Source organism: Centrocercus urophasianus, unplaced genomic scaffold (assembly GCF_019232065.1).
Source record: "Centrocercus urophasianus isolate 14NV4802_14NV808 unplaced genomic scaffold, USGS_Curo_1.0 seq_12, whole genome shotgun sequence".
In the NCBI taxonomy this organism is placed as follows: Eukaryota; Metazoa; Chordata; class Aves; order Galliformes; family Phasianidae; genus Centrocercus; species Centrocercus urophasianus.
Genome location: NW_024884364.1, coordinates 56,969,543 through 56,989,440, shown reverse-complemented (window position 1 = coordinate 56,989,440; position 19,898 = coordinate 56,969,543). Strand labels below are relative to the sequence as shown.

Sequence of the window (19,898 nt, the reverse complement as noted above, 5' to 3'; positions counted from 1 at the left end):
TATTACTCAAGTAAGTCAGGAGAGGCCTTGCATTGCTCATACAGGCATCCTCAAATCTGAAGACCTTAGTCCTTACTTTCATAACAGATCTAAACAGCAAGACTCATGGCTAGTCCTGATATTCATTTTCCAGTGTATGGATGGTTGCATTAGACCTTCTTTCTTGTACATTACCATTGCACTTCACTGTCAGTGAAACACATGTATTATCAATACCTCAACAATAACTATTCTATAACTTGGTTAAATGTAAAATAATGCAACAACCCAGGAAAGCCACTCACTTGCTGGGTCAGACTTGGGTGTGTGGGAAGATTTTGGTGAGCTCCTGGATGACACCGAGGGTGTCCGGCTAGCACTGAGGATTGAGGCACCAATATCAAGCGCATTAAAGTGCTGTTCAGGATCCAAGCTGGAGCCACTGTCCTAAAACAAACAAAATGTGAATAGCTATTGCATCTGTCAGGGGAAAAACATTTCAAAATGCATCTACCAATACTTGCAGACTCAATTCTTTGTCTGGCCTTTATAACTTGAGCAGAACTAATCCCAGGGAGGCTAACAGAAGACCAGGGCACCAGTGTCAATGTCCCTTCCAAGCAGCATCTACTTAATGTATTGTCCAATGAGCTGTTGCTGAGGTGAGCTTCAATGAACATATCCAATTTAACTTAAAATTATTCAAGTGAGCAATGAATACTGAACTTGTTAGGGAACCTACCCAGAAAGACAGCGCTGAAGTCTTCAGTGATGTTAGCATAGGACAAAGTTGTGATTCCTACATGTATTCATGAAAAAAACTTTTCTCACTGTACCTTTAGCGCTGAGGACACAACCTCTGAGGACACTTCTTCCAAGCCCATCTCCTGTCTCCTCTCCACCCGCACATCTGCATAACTGAATGTAAAATACTGTGGATCAAAGTGGTGGTCATAAAATGTGCTTCAAGCAAATAGAGAAACAAATTACTGTAAAATTTTACAGGTAGTTTAAAAACTCACTTGCATCAGATGAAACTCCATAGCATTTGAAAGACTACATTTTAATTTTCATTTCTTTCTCTACCTGTCTTCTTGAAGTCAAGAACTGGATTAAACAGGTGAGGTCAAGTTCACATCCTAAGGCTACTCTGTAATTTCACTGAAAAGTTTCCACACATTTCTTAAAAAGCAACACATAAGGATTTAAGGAATGGAATGGTTGAGGGATCTATCTGTTCCCTGTTTTTGCAGAAAATGGAAAAAATGTAGGAGTTACTCTACTCCTAAGTTCGTGGACAACAAATGAAGCATAGCATACAGTAACACTGAGTCAAAATGTTTTTCTGCAATGAACATGTTTCATTCAGAGAGCTCAGGCTTCATTTTTGTTATATAGAAGACAGTTCTTGTTTCTAAGCACAAAAGTTTGCAGTTGTGACGATGCCCATATCTTACTCTCCTTTATGTCCCACTCTTGATGGGAGTTTCCATACCTTACCACCATATGTGTGCACACAATGAACTCTGGCTTGGAGTTCCACTGGTGGTATGTGATATAGTAATGGGTCTGGAGCCAGATCCACTGCTGTCCTTTGGTCAGAAACCGATAGCAGCACGACTTCCCCTTGCCAAACTGCATCACTGTCAGGAGAAAGCAGACACAGCTAATAGCGTAGTCACCAGTGTGAAAAGGTCAGGAAAGCTGAGAAGTGGGACAAAGGTGTCCACAGCCCCACTGATTCCTAAGCATCTTTTGGGTTCCTTCTTCTGGCAATTTGAACAGCACATGCTTTAACAGGAAAACTAGCTTTGACACTAACACATTAATGTCTGCTACAACTTAAACATAACTCTCGCTGGCTTATGTGCTGATCACACACTCCCTAATAAGGCTCCCGGGATTAGTTTCTAGCAGTGATCATCTGAAGACCTGTAGCAGTAAAATACTGGATAAAAATGCTTGTGGAGATGAGTTTTCTGTACAGATGGATGTTAGTGACTGTACAGAATGAAGTGAGTACAGGAGATAATATTGTGCAAACGCAGAAATCATTTGAAACTGAAAGAAAATTCACAGATAGATAAGAATTTGAAGGGTAGTAAACTGTGTTGCATTATAGGCTTCAAAGATTCAAGGACAAAATTAATCTCTGCTTTTGTTCTAAGGGTTTTAAGGGGATCCCAAACATGCATGTATTTAACCTTTCTATATTTTAATGTCAACTTATAAAAACTAATTTTGGCTGGATATTTTCAGGCTACCCAGAGGCAGTAAGACTGAGATGTTCCACTCAGATCTAAAACCAAATATTTGAAAAGGATTGCCTCCTTTTCTTCACTTCACAAAAGAGCTTTCCACTTAAATCTTAGTAGATTATATTCAAATAATCACAGGTAGCGCCAAGTACATGGTGAGCAGCGTTGTGCTGAACAGTCTGCAAGAATTTTACAAAATACAATCTCCTCAGAGATTGCTTGAACTATTCCTGTATATTTTTGACTAATTAAGCAGGAGTCAAATCTGGCATGTTTTATCCATTCAGTGAGTCTCACTAACTGCTGCTTGGAATAGAGAAGGCGAAAGTGCACTTCTCAGAGCTAGAGGAATTGGCCTCAATCACAGCTGATCAGCAATGATGCACCCAATCTGCTACAACTCCTACAGCAATGAAGCAAAGGTCTCATGGCTGTGTGCCTGTATACCTCTCCCTGTCTGAGTTTACATCTACCTTAACAGCAACCATATGTCACTGAAAAAGGTATCCTGATTAATTCACAGAAAGTTGGGCTGTGTGATACTTACAGTGTTCGTGGCACCTTGCAAGAAGCTCTAGGTCATCTATATGGTAATAGTCGTAGCCAGAAGTACCCAGCACTTCAAAAGGCAAGTATCCTATGATCGGCGGTGCTCTGCATTTGGGCACAACAGAAGTGAACCCATACAACCACAAAACAAACAGTAGTTCTGCATGTTGATGGGGATGTGCCAAAAGCCCAAAGAGCGGGCACGTTCAAAGGCCTGTGACAGCCCCGTCTTCTCAGGGAAAAAGTGCTTGTGGAAACCAGCTTGGTTTCCAAGGGGCCTTCATGTGAGGACCCATGGTATGGGAGTCATAAGTCAGTGGGAACTGCACATGCAAACATGGGCTGAATTTTGAGGGAATTATTTCCACGGTTATATAACAATTGCATATTTTTGCTGCGGGACATGCTTTGCTCCACTGATATTTGTAAAACAAACCAGAACAAGCTAATCACAACTGCAACATGAGAAACAGAGTGGTTTGTTTTAGAAGGTAGATAAAAATAAATGCAGGATAGAATAGTAAACGTTAGCTTTTGTCTTAGCAGTAACTCTCCCATTCACGCGATTTAGATGTGAAACATAACACCTTTTGAGAGAACTGTGCTTAGGAAAATAGCAGTAAACAAACACAAAACATAGTCAGGATCGCTCTTCTTGTCACCTACCTGTGATCCAGGAATAAAAATTTCCATTCCAGACTGTGTCTTGACGTGAATTCCTCTAAAGGCTCTTCCACAATGCACATCTCCTATATGGTGAAGAAAAACAACTTATTGAGACCTGCAGCTTCACACCTCTACATCTAGATTTGTAAGCTATAAATAATCAGCACAGAAAAGATTCATACACTCTCTGCTAGTTCCAAAGAGCAATCTATCACACTTGTTTCTGTGTCACTGAGCTCTTTCTCCTCACTGGGGTCATATCTGCCCCCAGTTCCTCTCACCCCATCTGATATCTTCACCACTCCCCCCATCCATCCAAGGTGGATGTTGGCTTTGGTGGGCATTTATCCCCCATTTCTGAGTGGTAAACAAGGCCTGGCTTCAAGCACAAAGGCATGGGATGACATCAGGAGTGAAAGTTTCTCCTGCGGGAGATTCTCCATTGGTGCTATTCAGGACAGCCTGTCTGTTGTCCCTTGATGTCCCCCTGCTTCTTGGTACTGTGTCCCACTGGACCGTGGGCTCAGCAACACCTTCCCATCATCTCCTCCACCACTCCTCTCTCTGCTGTTGCCCACAGAAGTCTTCTGCCCACATTCTCTCTGCTGTTGCCCACAGAAGTCTTTTGGGCCACCAACTCTCTTTGAGAGGAGAAGCTGTCATCAAGCATTCCTTTTATACTTATTAATGCCCAAGTAAGTGATTAAAGTTGTTGGCCATACAATGGCCAAAGGCTTTCATGTATAGCTTCAATTCCTCTCTTCCTCTCTCCACCTTACGCCCAGCTCCATGCTGATGCCAAGAATACACTCCACAGTTCAGGAGTTGCTCAGGTTCAACATGAGAACACTGTTACGTGAAACCAATGTGCTGATTTTGCTGTGCTCAGCCAGTCAGATAAACAGTTCTGCCTCCATCTGAGAGGAGAGAGCCAGGATCAGGGGTTATGTGACTCATCCAGGTGACCTGGGGAGATCAGCGTTTAGAATTTCCTGGGTGCTTTGGCAGCTGATGTCTCACAATCCCTTGGTCAATTGTCCTCATGTGCAGCCCATTTTGATTCTGTGTGCACTTTAACATTATGGTTACCCAACACTGAGGGAACTGCTTTCAGTGTTCTCAGAGAACCATGACTCTGTCATCTGCTCCTAGCATGACAACTGTGGTTAGATTAATGGGAGGTGTCCTCCTGCACCCAGCAGGGACCCTACGTGCTGTCAGGGCCGTGAATCAGTCAGGAGAACCCTTGAGTCTCTGTGCAGTGACAGAGCCATGCCAGGGGGCAGTGATTTCATCCAGACCATGTCTCAGATGAGCTTTTTAACCTCTTAACCCCTGAGGACAGGACACCCGATGCAGCAGCTCACATTTGTTAATTAGGGAACCGTGGTGTCAGGCATCAGGTTGTGCTGTCTTTTCTTTCCAGAAACAACCATTTTACTATGTAGATCTGGGAGGAGGTAAACTGGGAGCAGTGACCTGAAGACACCAAGGGACACAAAATGAGAACCATCTGTGCGCTGTCCCGGAGGAACAGAACTCAAACAGCATATCTGTGAAGTGACGTTGCTGTTCCTCACACAACCAGGGCTCACAATGCAAGAGGGGCAGAAGAGACACCACTTCTGCATATCCTTACTCACCCTGATAATCCTCTTCACTGGATTTCTGTGCATGAAATGTGATAGCTGTAATCCATTCAATTAGCAAAACTGAGAATTTTGCACACTACCATTTTGATAACTCCAGGAGAGTATGGGATCGAGGATATGCCCTTACCTTTAAAAACTGAGGCGTTGCCAAACGAACAGTAGCGACAAAGCAGATCTGCTTTCCTGGTGATGCTCTGTAAGCCCTGGGAACAGCCTCATCAAAGCCATTGCAGGTGGAGTTAGGCACTGGCAGGACAAAAAGTGGGATCCAGTGTCATGCTTCGTACCAGATCCGCTCTCCCAACATATTTTGCACACTTGAAGCATACTAGTATTAATTTTATTCACAGAAGTGCTCTAAAAGCTTTTTAAAGCTGATATGCCTATATGTATTTGCAAGTCAGTCATGTTAGGCAGAAAGGCATCAGGGCTTAACTTCAAGTATGGATCTTAGAGGTTAATCCTGATAAAAATAAGGCCAAACCTTATCACAAAGCATAAAGCAGCTTATGAAAAGAAACCCCATACATCCAATTGCTCTTTTCACCACTCACAATGCAAATACATGCTGCAGCAAGCCTCGCGTGCACTAGTCCCATTTGGCAAGAGAGGTGGTGAAGGCAATGCTTCACGCTGTCAGTGAACAAACATGGAGGACTAATGCCAGCAAGGCTTCAACAAGCTAACAGAGCCTGCCTGGGATCCTCAGCTGAGGAAGGATGAAGTTTTTGTTCCTGTTCTATTTCTGCTTGTGTTGAAGAAGTGCACGAGTACTCCGTATATGGCACTATCTGCCAGAACTGGGCATTTCTCAAGGATCTGTATGTGTCTCCTAAACACTGGGCAGAAAGAAAAATGGTGTGATGCAGCTAGAGTATGCGTGTTTTTATCTGTCTCTCATGACTGTATGGTTTTTGTGTTGCTTTGCAGGCCTGTTAGTACATCCTGCCATAGAGATGTATCGCCAAAAGAATGTGTTGCCTTACACTTGCCCACAATCCCGTGTTAAAATGACATAATGCAAATTCGTCATCCAAGTTTGAGCTGTTTAGCGACAGTAATCCCATTCCCATGGGACTGTAATAAACTGTGTGTTGAGCTGCAGTGGGAACTGAACTTGCACTGTCCCCCTTGGAGTCAGATGGTCCCATCCAGCAGCCAGAGGTCACCAGTAGGAGTTAATCTACTGTTAACGGTGATTAATGCTAATATGGAGCTCCCTTTCCGTTATCCAACTTTACCCACTCACTTTTTTTTCTATATCCAACTTTATGAAATAGTTTTCTACAATTTATTCTGCATAGGGATAAGCACATTGGCTCCTGTGAAAATGAAGGGTTTTATATCTGTCTGGGGAGGAATTCAATAGCAAATTTTACTCTGGGATGTTTCTGCACTGGGCTTTAGTTCACTGCCGTAAATTGTAGAGACTGAAGAAGTCTCAGTTTATTCATCAGATGTACTTCTGGAACCCAGAAACCTATTGAAAACCTTAGCATAACAATACGCAGCTGATAACAAGGATAACAGGGTATAAGACAGTAAAGTAAGTACTCTGGGGAGAATTCACACCTGTGATTAACTGACTTAGACCACTGTATGCACAATGTATTGTGCCAATAGGGAGAAGAAAGATTCCTCATCTGAGAAGGCAGCACAGATGTGAACATCCACAGAGACTGCAGTTCTCTTACAGAAGAGTCTTGAGGGCACAGCTGACTGGATATTAAGAAAAAAAATATGGGCAAAATTCTCCTCCTTTCACCAGCAAAGCACACTCGCTCTGGGGACTTTCTAGGAATAAGAATTCCAGTTCTGCTCCTGGGGTTATGTGCATATAAGAGGGCTTCTACAGGATTATTAGCACAAGAGGTGGGAAAAAGAAGGAAGAGTTAAGAGCTGTTGGAAACAGGAGAAGCCTTAGTAAAGAGCTATTGGTTCTGCTCTGATGAGATTATTTCATGCAAGTCTGTTGATATCTGGAGTCAGTCCTGTTTGAAAATTAATGTTTAAAAATTAATGATATGGCTACAAACTCACATTAAGGACATTGTAAAGAAGTTACTTCCAAGCTTACTACCTAGCATGTCTTTCAAACTGAAGTCAATGAGCCAATTTCTCTCTACAATAGCCAAGTTCAATAGCAAATAGCCTGGGATCTAAGAAGAATAGAATAGAATAGAATGGAATGGAATGGAATGGAATGGAATGGAATAGAATAGAATAGAATAGAATAGAATAGAATAGAATAGAATAGAATAGAACAGAACAGAACAGAATAGCTCAGTTGGAAGGGACCTTCAAAGACCATTGAGTCCAACCTGACAACTTCACCAGAAGTTATTGAGGGCATTATCCAAATACTTCTCGAACACTGGCAGGCAGAGGACACCAACAACCTATCTAGGAAGCCTGTTGTAGTGTTTGAGCACCCACACAATGAAAAAGATATTTCCTAATGCCCAGCTTTGTGCCATTCCCATCGGTGCTCAGGAGCAGAGCCTGACATTTCCCTCTGCTTCTCCTCCTCAGGGCACTGCAGGGAGCAGTGGGGTCAACTCTCAGCTTCCTTCTCTCCAAAACTGGACAGCCCATTGCCCTCAGCCTCTCCTCACAGAACATGCTTTCAGCCCTGCTACCAGCTTTGGAGCTCTCCTCTGGACACTTTCAAAGACATTACCATTCTTTCTATGTTGTAGAGCCCAGAACTGCACACTATATTCAAGGTGAAGCCACAGTGATGCTAAACACAGTGGGAGAATCACCTCTCTTGGCTAGCTGGCTATGCTGTGTTCAGTGGAATGCAAAACATAAGAAATAAAAATAAGATAAGCACAATCAGTCTCCAAAGTTCAGGTATAAAAAGTTAACCTAGTTATTGAAGCCATGGGCTTGCAAATGACTCCATTTCCAGGAGAACTTCTGGAAGACGACTGAGTTGCGCCAAAGACAGCAGATGGCCTTTTTGATGTAAGTTGTTTGATGTAAATGGACACGAATCAGACATTCTATTCCCAGGAGAGAGCAGAATACATCCCTGAATGTGGCATTTACAAAATAGAATTATATTTCCTAGAAGTAAATGCAATCCTAAAAGGGTAATAATTGTCATATAGTATAGCTGTACAGCATTTTTGTGATTTCATCACTGAGAATGTCAAACTTGGAGGCAGTGAGGGAAGGAGCTCGAGGAGATGAGGTAGAGATGGTCTGGCTGGATGTCAACCAGCCTACAAACTGATCTGTGCTGTCTCCATACAGAATTGTCTCTGACAAAGTCCAAAGCATGAAAAGTCTCCATGATGCAGGCACATAACCACCAACTTGAAATGTGAATCTCAATCTGAAAGTAACAACTACCATGACTAAAAGTAACAAATACATGCCACTTGTTTCTGGATTAGTTTCTGCCTGACTTATTTTGTTGGTTATCTGTTCTTTCCACAGCTCTATCTGCACAGCCAATCTGCCTCTTCTCTTGCAGTTGGTCAGCAAATTCCAACTTTTTCTGTCTCTCAGAATCATAGAATGGTTGGGGTTGGAAAAGTCCTTAAAGTTTCTGTTTCAACCCTCTGCCGTGGGCAGGACTGCCATCCACCAGGTCAGGCTGCACAGGGCCCCATCCAACCTGGCCTTGGGTACCTGTTGAGATCTGAAGTGTAATTTTAAAAAGAGATCTGTGCACACATTTTAAAAAGATATCCTGGTGTAATCTTTTAAACAGACATTTTAAAAATCATACTTTATAATTTGCAGGGTCCGTTGGAAAGAAAAACACACAGTGCCTTTAGGAGTTCAATAGTGAGCTCTTTGAGAGCACAACAGAAAAACAGTTTACATAGGATGAAGTCTAAGGCTGTGATGATATTTACACTTAGAAGTCTTGGAGTGCTTTTCTCAGAAAGTGTCTGATGAAAATTTGGAACAGGCTATAACCAGGTGGGGCCGGGTAACAGAGGGCACGTGTGTTTCACAATTAAATGATTTAGACAACATATCCTGAATAGGGAAATGTTTACTGGTTAGCTGACTGTGCTCCTTGATGTGAGTTCTAATAATTTTTGTGGTTACCTATCAGATCTGCTGCTAGAGCTACAACAATTTGTTTGCAGTGGAGGTATTAAATGACCTGCAAATATCATGTAAGAAGATAGAAATAAACTGATTTGCTTGTATACAGAATTTAAAAATAAAAGGACCAGGAACATTAAGGACAAGATGTTAAAAATAAGTAATATATAAAGCCCTTAGCTGCTACAGATAAAAAGATTTTTGCCCTCAGGGATTCAAATCATGCCACACAAAATGAATGAAAGCATGCTTTAAAAAAAAACAGATGACACATTATTCTGTTAATAATAGCACAGCCGCGGGTTGCTCGGTCATCTTATTTTAACTTGGGATGTTTAAAACATATTCTTTCTGTAAAAGCAAGCTTCTCATTTATGTCATTTTAAAGAAGAAATCCTTCTTTCCTATTTTGCAAGTAAATGCTAATGTTTAAAGAACCAGTTTTAGTGACTGCCAAACAAACTGAATGGTAATTTCTAAAAACATGAGCAAACAGACCAGCACAAAACCAAGAGTGTTTCATATAAATGAACTCAGACCGCAAATAAACAGAACATTCAACAATTAATATATGTAATGAAGAACTCTAAAGTGCTAATGGCAAGCAAGGCTGCACTCAATAGCTTTGAGTGAACAACAGTGACGGTCTCCATTCATCACTGTCCATTTGGATCTGCTCTCTCCTTTTTCCTCCTCCTGCTCTTCATGCTGCCATCCTATATGGATCCGAACCCCATGCAGACTGTTTAGGACATGAATTTTTTTGCTGATGTGTCCACAGAGTGCCTGTCGTAAGCAATGTGTGTTTCTAGCTGCAGCTTCTACCACTTTGTTCACAGTAAATAATAATATGTGGCTGTCAGTTCTCATCAAAACATTCATTTCGAGTTATTCTTGTTATCAGATGTTTCCGCATATGCTTGTAGAGGCTCAAGATCAATGTGTCTTCTGTATAAATCTGTTTATTTCCTTCAAAATGGAATTCAGACTAAGTTAATCATTCTGGGAGTGTTTTGTTGTTTTTTTTTTCTCCTCCCTGGCACAATCATTTCCTTGATGGTTATTGTTATCTCTAAGAGACACATCAGCTAACAGTGGAGCTATCTGCTATTATTAGCACCCAGTAACAAGATAATTCCTGAGTTTCCATATAATTGGGAACAAAGATGCAGAGTTTTAAATCCCACTATAATATTTAATTCTACTACTCGATCGTGAGCTCTTTCCACAAAACAGTTATCTGCTCCTTTAGGAGCAAAACCTCAGGCCTTTTGGCTACAAGGCCACATCTGCCCCTTTAAAGATGCTGGTGGTTCTTTTTGCTTTTGGTAAGCTATTTGGAAGGCAGATCTCAGGTTTTGTCCCTTTCAGAAGTGTTTAGGCAAGTATGTCACCTCAGGAATACAATAGCAAAGTCAATATTAGGTTACATGATTGTGAAAGATCTTCTGTATATAAACGAACAAACAGTTTTTCACAGGGGGGATAAATCCGGCTCTCCTTATCTTTTATAATCGGAGTGAGCTACTAAGCGGCTTTGTAAAATAATTTATGCTCACTTAAATTGACATTTCATACTGGAAGATAAACATTCCCTTCAACTTTTTGGAGAATTGTCTTTATTTCTTTCCTCCCCTCTCAGCCCTCAGATCAAACTGGCAGGGAACCACTACACTACGCACTGGTTGGTAATGCTGACCTGAGTCTGCCCCATTCCACATCCTGCCTGTCAACAGGGGCAGTGGTGGCACTCAGTTCCCTCAGATATCTGATAGATTCAGCTCTCCAGGTTGCAGGAAAGGCCTCAGTTAGGTGAATGGAGATAATCCTGGGAGGGATGTGGCCCTGGGCACTCTGCTCTAGGTAGCCCTGCTGGGGTTGCAGGGGTTGGGCTAGAGGGACCCAGAGGGGGACCCTGCCAGCCTCAGCCAGCCTGTGAGTCTGAGATTTAAGCACTCAGAATACTGGAAGGCATTCCTCTTTGAAACAAAACAAAACAACACAACAACAACAAACCAAACAAACAACCAAAAAATATCCATAATATTTTCTTCTGTGAGCAACAAGGCCTTTCTCACCAAAGCTGATGGTACACAAGAGATGGAACACAACCCTCCTGTTCTGAGTGGCCCAGAGACCATCTCTCTAGGAACTCCTCAGTCTTCTTGTCAGGTTACAGCCCAGCTCTTCTCACTGAAGCTTAATTAATGATGATTATATAATCCTCCCAAATAGAAAATCAAATCTCTTGTATTTGATTTAGCACAGGCAGTGACTCATACAGTTGCTCAGCACAGCTTGCACTGCTGCTTGGCTGCTCGACCCCTCATGGCTGGACACAGCTAATTTGAGGGGGTTTACTCCTGTGGAGGCAGCTTGTGACACATCCCAGGTGCAGAAACAGCTGCCAAAATGCTGCAGTAGGTATCACAGAGCACAAACCATGCAAGAACTAGCTTAGGTGAATGCTGATGTAAACCTGGCTTGGGCTGGAGCAGCTCCTCTCGCTTCCAGCTATAGCTGCACATAGAGCTCTAGGGACAATGATCTTCTGAAAGGCTGAACACATGCCAGCAGCAGTGGGAACTTCACCGGCAGTTTCTGGGAGCTGCATGTGCATCCCCCTGCCCTGCACCATCTCTCTTCCGAGATGGGAAAGCTACTCCTATACAGGCTCTGTATAGGCTACGTGAGGTCTGGATCCCCAGCAGCAATCCTGGTGACAAGTCACCATGGTATAAATCAGGTATTTGTTCTGCTTTAGAAAAAAATAAATCTCACTGGCATCTCAGTGTTATAGTAAAACGGCCTTCAAAGCTGAAGAGGGAATTAGCCCCACAGCTCCCAAAGAAGTTAGGGAGAGCAGCTAAGCCCCTAAGACTGTCTAAGTCTCAGTCCTTCCATTTAATCCATTCAAACCCATCCCTATATGATGTTCTCAGCCGTAAGTCACAATGTGATTAACAGAGAAGGTACAAGGGAAGAGGGTTGAACTGTGAGACCCCAACACACATCACCCTCTTCCCATAAGTATCGCAGTTATGTTGGCAATGAAAAAGAGTAAAACAAGTCTGAGTGGTAGGTCATGTAAAAGGTTATGTAGAAGTAGGATAAATCTAGTGACATTTCTGTTAAAGAGGCCAAAGATGCACCTACCCATACTTCAAAACACTCAACAAAGGTTGAGAAGAAGAGGTTAGGACTGTTGTTAGGACCATCCCTACCACAACACTAGGCCAGTGGGAATGGGGCATCTTAGTGTTCTGGGAAGACCCCACGCTGGGGCAGCAGGGCCATGCAGACAGAGAAGGCTCAGGAAATGCTCAGCAAATTGCAGAAAAACAAAGGTAAAATTTGGCATTGGACAGCTAAAGGGAGCAGCAAAAATTTGTATTTAGAGAAGAACATCCTGTATCCGTCTCCCATGCGTAAAAACATGCTCACACTTCTACTGCTGTGAAAAGCTACAGGGAAAAGCATTCTTGAATACATTCATAAGGAACATCTCCAGCTAATTAAGCTTAATTTGCAATTTCTGTCCTCCGCTACCTCATTTTTTTTTATCATAGCCTTGCCTCTGCAATGGGAAGAGGGAGCATCATCTCACAGATCAGGACAAATGCCAGGCCCTCCCTCCTGACCAGAGTCCATCTGCAGCAGACTGGGGAGAAACTGGAAGAGGTGACATGAAGTGGAGAATTTAGAGAAAAGTGGCACATGGAAGAAAAAGCAGAAAATTGAAGCAGAAAGCTTGTGTCTTATTTCTGAGCTATAAGCTGGAGTCCTTGCAAAATACTTCTGTATGTTCTGAAATCAATATGCTCGCATTTAGTCTGTGTGCATTAAGCTAGGGGAGATATCTGGAGCAGCAGAAAAATGCAAGTTGCATCTTTCTTCTGAGAAATAGCCACTGATCCAAATGCAGGGATGTGAAATCTCTAACTGGGAAGAGGACAATGTTAAAGTCACATGAAAATAAAAGGCTGAGAATCCTTGAGAAAATGGATCAGAAATTCCCACGGTAGAAATGTATCCTTATGAGTCAGCACCTGAAATCTGGTTTCTGCTCTAGAAAACAGAACAGCTTGGTGTGTGCGTCTGCCACGCGGCCGCATTTCTCTCCATTCAAACTAGAAAGCATACAGGCGGTTGCATTTTTATACAAATACAGCCCCAAACCGTATGGCACCAAGTAAGAAATACATGCCTTCATGCTGCACGTAGGTTTCTATTCTAGTCATGTGGCTCAAGACCAGAAAGTTAAATGGGGACAGGGACATTTCTTCACAGTGTGGTGTGCGGTTTCTGGAAAGCACAGTGGGGAATTTTTGCTGAGGATGACCTATTTGGAGCAATACCAGCAACTTTTGAAATGCCACTCCAGAGTTCAATCAGACAAGTAACTACAGCGAACTCGAGCACGCAGGAGAGGGGAAAGCGATATATAAAAAAAAATTTCATTTCTGACACTAAGAATTGTGGAGCAATCTGTTTGTTAGGGAGCACGTGAGCTAGAAATCTGCCCCTTGTCCCTTGAAAGATGGTTTCCTAAGGATGACCATGCCACAGTGTGGGCTGTGCCAAGTGCATTTCTCTCCCTGTGCTGTGGCATCAGGCTCAGTGGTGCTGGGTAGGAGTGGGAAATGGCAGCCTAAGGGGAGGCCTTAGGGTACCGCAGCGTCGCCCTTCTCCACAATGGCTCTGTGGGGATGAGAGGGCAAATCAGATAGGCTATTGCCTCTGGCACAGGCTGGGATCCGTGTTCCACATAAGCCAGTAGATAGGGTGGCATTCCCTTTGTGTAGCTAATGGGTACAGCTGTAACTCGCAGTACTGCAGAGTACAACCCAACCCTCCTCTGAAGCTGGCGGTATTTGCAAATTTGCCCAGTGTCCAAAGCAAACAAAGGGCATAAACAACAGGAACTGACAATTTTGGCCATTTCTCATTCAGCTTTTGCAAATCAGCTGTTAGATCCACACGAAGCGAAATCTGCCCCACAACATTACAAAAAGCCCGTGCAGTACAAGCTTGTGTTTTTCAATGGAGCTATACTTACAGACCATTTTACATAGCTAAAGTAACATTTATACAACAATTAAAGCTTACCATTGCTGTAAGACCGAAAATTTCCTACAAATTTTATGTATTCATATGTTGGAAATTCCTTTGGGTTCAAACTTCCTCTCAGAAGATGACAATAAAACTCTAGTTCATTGTCAGCTGGATTGTTAAAAGAAGAAGAAGAAGAAATAAATATACTATTTGAGCTAAACACAACCCCAATCTTGCAGCACAGGAGCAGTGTGTTATCACTCAGAGTCCTACACATCAAGAAGCAATAAGTGGCAGGGCCAAAGCCCCTGCAAGAGCTCTGGGTGCAACTGACCTATGCGGGCCTCTTCTCTTCCACCATCTTCACCATAGCACTGACAAAACATTGGCATATTGAGGTAGAGAATTGGATCCTACAGCTATGACTCTGTTTTCTGTTTAGGTTTTTCATGACTCACAGCTGTTTTACATCTTGTATTGCAAAACTATGCCTAATTATTTCAAAAAATCTATTAAATTAACTTCAGCATATTAACTATGAGCTGCAAGATTTATGTATGCAGTAAATTAAGCAGCTGTACATCTCACATTATTGTGTGCTTTCTGCTTTCCTTCATCTTACCTCCTAGAGTGAATAAGGTTGAGGCATATAAAAGGATTTTTAAGAAAAATAAATTCAATTTGAAAAAGAATTATGATGATTTTACAGCTACCTTTCAACTATAATGCAAAACGAAGGTATGCACCGCTAGCATATCTCTGAACAGCATCTTATTTTAATGGGCTGAAATATCAATTAAGATGTGATTTGTCTCAGGCTAACTGTTACCACTGGCTAACCTATTTTCCTCAGCTGTCTCAAAAGATGCTATATTTAATAATTAACACAACTGCAAGTACTTTGCCTATAAAATAAATGCAATGAGTTTAATTTAAAAATAGTACCAAAGGGTCATGCCAGGTGGCAAGATCTCTTTGAAATGCTATGAACGTAAGTTTTATAATGCATGCCTCATAAAAAAAAACCTCCTTCTGTGAGAAGTTTTTTATCCTACCCACGCTTTTTGATTTACTGGGAAAGATAAAATAAAACTTACTTTTTAGGTAATCCGATGAGGCAGAATCTGTCATAAGCATACAGGAAGATAACATCTTATAAATTTCTGAATGTTCTTGTTCTGGGAGGAAATTTAACAAATTCTGATCCAAGACATCACACTGAAAAAACGAACAAACAGGAATATTGATATTAAACAGCAATGTCACAACAAGCATCACCATGACATTCACATTGCATGATGAATCCTTCTTCCAGGAGATGTTCTGCCATGGACATCACTTTGTAGCACTGTCAGTCCCCTAGGATGGGGAATTGGTGGCCAAGAAGGCCAATGGCATCCTGGATGGTAGCAGAAATAGTGCGGCCAGCGGGAGCAGGGAGGTAATCGTTACTCTGTACTCAGCACTGCTGAGGCCTCGCCTCAATGCTTTGTTCAGTTTTGGACCCCTCACTACAACAAAGACATCAAGATCGTGGAGCAAGTCCAGAGAAAGGCGATGAAGCTGTGATGTGTCTGGCGTACAAGCCTGATGGAGAGCAGCTGAAGGAACTGGGGTTATTCAGTGTGGAGAAAGGGAAGCTCAGAGGAGACCTTATCACTCTCTACGATGACCTGAAGGGAGGCTGTGGAAAGGTGGGGGTGAGCCTCTTCTCCTGCAGAGTTAGAAACAAGATGAGAGGCAATGGCCTTAAGTTGCACCAGGGGAGGTTCAGATTGGACATTAGGAAGAATTTCTTCTCAGAAAGAGTGGTGAGGCAGTGGCACAGGCTGCCCAGGGAAGTGGTGGAGTCACCATCCCTGGAAGTGTTCAAGAACCGTGTGGATGTGGCACTGAGGGACGTCAGTGGGCATAAGATGACAGACTTAGATGATCTTGGTCTTTTTCATCCTTAACGATTCCATGAATTCACGGTGCCACCAGCACAAGCCCTCTGGAACTGAATGTCCAGGTGTTTCCAGCCTTGTGGCTAGCGGGAAGGAACTCAAAATGCATCCAACTGTGATGAGTGAGAGCTATTCACTGGTACAGGGACTGGGGAACAGAAAGACGGAACCATTTCTGTACAAGGCCATGACCGACCCATGGTGGATAAGACAAGAGTATGCCACAAGGTTGCCAAGAAAAAAAATCTCCCTGTATTCAGTGCAGTGACCAACATAGTGCCTGACAAGCCTACCTCAATGGATGTTGTGAGATAAAGTAACCCTCTAATGGCATTAACTTGCATTCACTAGAGACTACCTAGGGCCGAGCTGACGTACTGACACAGCTCCATTGTATCATCAGAGCAGCTGCTAGCAGACTGCACATTTGTGCTGAAAATGTGTTAGCCCTGTATGAGACTGGCAAGTTATTAATCATCATCATTTATTCATATATTTACTTAAGATTATGCTTTGGTTTCCCTCCGCTTTCTACCCAGGCCTGCTCTTCTCTACGTAATTCCTATTTGGGGTAGGAAAATGCAGTGAACATATTTCGAAAATTAGAGTGGGACAGTTTGTACCCTTACCTTGATGCAATAATATATTAATTTATTCAATCACAAGTATTTATTAAGCGTGCTTGCTACTTGAATACTCCTTTTGTGAAGAATACTTGAAAATTATTTTTGTGACTTCAATATGTACCTCTTCAATACACAACCCACTGATATTGCATGTGATACAGTCATATATAAATATCCACATCATAGTCACACAAAATATTTTACATTGTTCACATAATTTTGAGAATATGAAGACCAAAGAAGGGAAACCGCTGTGCTGAGTGCAGTTCAAGGCTTACAGCACAGTCTTGGAAAAGTAATTTTCCTTCCCAATCCTTTTCTACCTGTAAATGGTAGATAATGATGCTTATCTACCAGTCTCACACAGGTGTCATGAGGGTTAATTACTCTCTCATCCACTCAGCAGTAGCTGCAGGAGGGCTGGAAGGACCTGCTCACTGCTAAATGCAGGCCATCTCCGCACCTGATGTCAGCTCTCACTGCTCCTCACATTCACTACTGCTTTGTTGGTGACCTTGGGATGCACTTTCAGAGGTGCCCAGTGCCAAGACAAGAGGCCGTGGGCACAAACTGGAACACGGGAGGTTCTTTCTGAACACCAGGAGCACTTCTGTGCTGTGTGGGTGACAGAGGACTGGCACAGGCTTTCTGGAGGCTGTGTGGTCTCCTCCTTGGGGATCTCCAAGGCCCTGGGCACCCTGCTCTGGGTGGCTCTGCTGCAGATGTGTTGGGCCAGAGAGACCCAGGGGACCTTGCCAGCAACAGCCAGTCTGGGGTTCTGTGCTGCCTTTTGTCTCCATATTATGATTAAGTGCTGCAGTATCCCTTCTGTTTAGAGATAGGACAGAACAGATAGAATCTACTTCACGTATTTTACAGCTTTTGCTATTGAAAGAGGTCAGGAACACCTGTGGAGAAATGCACAGAACAACTTCTGGATCTCATCCAACTCAGGAATACAATAGTATTCTTGAATCAATATGCCAACCAGGAACCTATTGACAGGCCAAAAATAAAGAGATGAGTAAATATACCAGTCTCACTGGAGCTGTAGGAAATGTCATGCAAGCTCCTTCTGTACCAGACCTGAAGAGCAGCCACCAGGTACCATGACACATAGGTGAAAGGTGAGGGGAACAAAATGTAATCACCACTGACAAAAATGCATACGGTGGAGGGGAAAGTTTGCAGCTTTGCCCAATCGCTCTGCAGTGAGCAGCTCTGTAAGCCCTGATGTTTAACTAAAGCACTCACCACTGCCCTTGTTCAGTGAGCAGGTGCAGCACTTTTTGCCTAAGTCCAGTAGAAAGAAAGCAGAGTTTCCTCCTGTGGGTTGGAAACTGGCATTCTGCCATCTGCATTTAGCTGTTTCGTGAAGCAAAGCTGATAAGAAGAAGCAGGGGCGACCCTCTTCCCAAGGCCAGCATGGTTTCAGGGGTGTAGTGTATCAGCTGATGCTAAATGCTTTGAGTTGTGACCAGATTTACAGTAGTTCATTTCACTTTAACTACAGCCAGTCTAACCACATTAGCTAAACCTTTCTTCACATCAGCCAACCCTGGGAGAAGTCTCCAAATCTTGCAATAATAGACTATTTAGAATTACCACAGAGGCAGCTGGTGTCTGAAAACGCTCCATGAAACTTAGGGAAGCTGAATAAAAGAGAATTGGATATATTTACTCTCAGCACCAGAGTCTTCCATGATTTTAATGAAAAAAAAATACATCAGATTTGTGGATAGGGGCCCTCAGAGAGCCCTGCTTTGTGCTCTGCCCAATTGTGCCTTCCTTTCTGTGCTCAAAGCAGCAAATTTACACAGTATCTTCTTTTTCCCCTGCACTCACAGTGGAGGAAGAATTGGTATGGTGTCCCTCCAGCAGTGACTGAATGTAGCTTACCAGTAGATCCTAGCTGTTAACAAAGTAAGTGATGTAGATTTTCCAGATAGTGCTCTGATTAGTTTTAGAACTTCAGAACACGAATAGAAAGAACAGCTGAAATTTCCCATGAGCCGCACAGTGAATGTGGGCACATGATTTGCGCACCTCGGGCTGGTAGAAGCCAGCTTGCAAAACATACTGCATGGGTACAGACTGATGGGGCAGGGTTTGCCACTATTGCTCTGTCAGCCCTGAGGTCTGTGGGACTTCTGCTGCTGCCTTCAGGCTGGTTCCCAACCCTGGCTGCAGCGAGCTGCTTTGATGAGAGCAGTTATGGAGGTAGCTTGCTTGTTTTTGGCAAGGGCCTGACATCAGTGGTCCTCCTGAAAAGATAAGTATCTGCAGCAGATCTACCATGTCCAGGAAGATCAGTGTTTGCAAGGACAGGGCTGCCCCCCACCAGCTCAGGCTGCCCACTGCCCCATCCAACCTGGCCTCGAGCTCCTCCAGGGATGGGGTACCACAGCTTCTCTGGGCAGCTGTGCCAGCGCCTCATCACCCTTTAATTAGGTAATTTCTTCCTAAAATCTAACATAAATCTCCTCCTTTTATTTTAAAACCGTTCCTCCTTTCTCCTATCGCTATCAGCGTAAAAAGTCATTCTTCCTTCTATTTATACGTTCCCTTCAAGTATTGGAAGGCTGCAGTGATGTCTCCCAGAAGCCTTCTCTCCTCCAAGCTAAACAAGCCCACTTTCCTCAACCTTTCCTCACAATAGACGTGCTCCAGCCCTCTGATCATCTTCGTGGCCCTCCTCTGGACCCGCTCCAAGAGCTCCACATAAATCAGTAAGCGCATGAAAACACAGGAGTTTGCATGCAGGACAGCTTTCTCTCTGCCTTTGATTTGAAGACAAATGTCAGAAAATAGTCAACCACTGGGTTCTCAACTGTTTACGATTAAAGAAAACTGGAGTAGATAGATTCAGTTCAATCTGTTGTTGCATAGCAATATTCTTGCATTTACCAGGAGCTGCTGCCTTTCATCAAGTTCCTTTCGCCTCAGAAGAAAATAATTTTTGTTTGTACTACAGGAAGGTAGTGTGTGTGAAATACATTTGGCTGGGTGGAAAACAGCACGTATTTGGTGAAAAAGTAAACGAGAGAAAAATAATTGTAATTTTCTGAAGAACATGGGAACGGTGGCAGTGAAATA

General features: G+C 43.0%; 1 protein-coding gene across 5 annotated transcripts in view; it reads right to left on the bottom strand.

The window, feature by feature from the left end:
* Window positions 1–19,898, bottom strand: part of NPAS2 (neuronal PAS domain protein 2) — a 97,367-nt gene that overhangs the window by 17,138 nt on the left and 60,331 nt on the right. For 4 of the 5 annotated variants that reach the window (XM_042810817.1, XM_042810813.1, XM_042810814.1 and 1 more), the window contains 8 exons: window positions 15,328–15,448; window positions 14,285–14,398; window positions 5,232–5,350; window positions 3,453–3,535; window positions 2,785–2,891; window positions 1,475–1,622; window positions 816–897; window positions 285–426 (listed from right to left, as the gene is read on the bottom strand). In XM_042810817.1, coding sequence (XP_042666751.1) covers window positions 285–426; window positions 816–897; window positions 1,475–1,622; window positions 2,785–2,891; window positions 3,453–3,535; window positions 5,232–5,350; window positions 14,285–14,398; window positions 15,328–15,448 — 916 coding nt within the window. The remainder of the gene's footprint in view (window positions 1–284; window positions 427–815; window positions 898–1,474; window positions 1,623–2,784; window positions 2,892–3,452; window positions 3,536–5,231; window positions 5,351–14,284; window positions 14,399–15,327; window positions 15,449–19,898) is intronic. The other variant, XM_042810816.1, reaches the window with a different exon arrangement.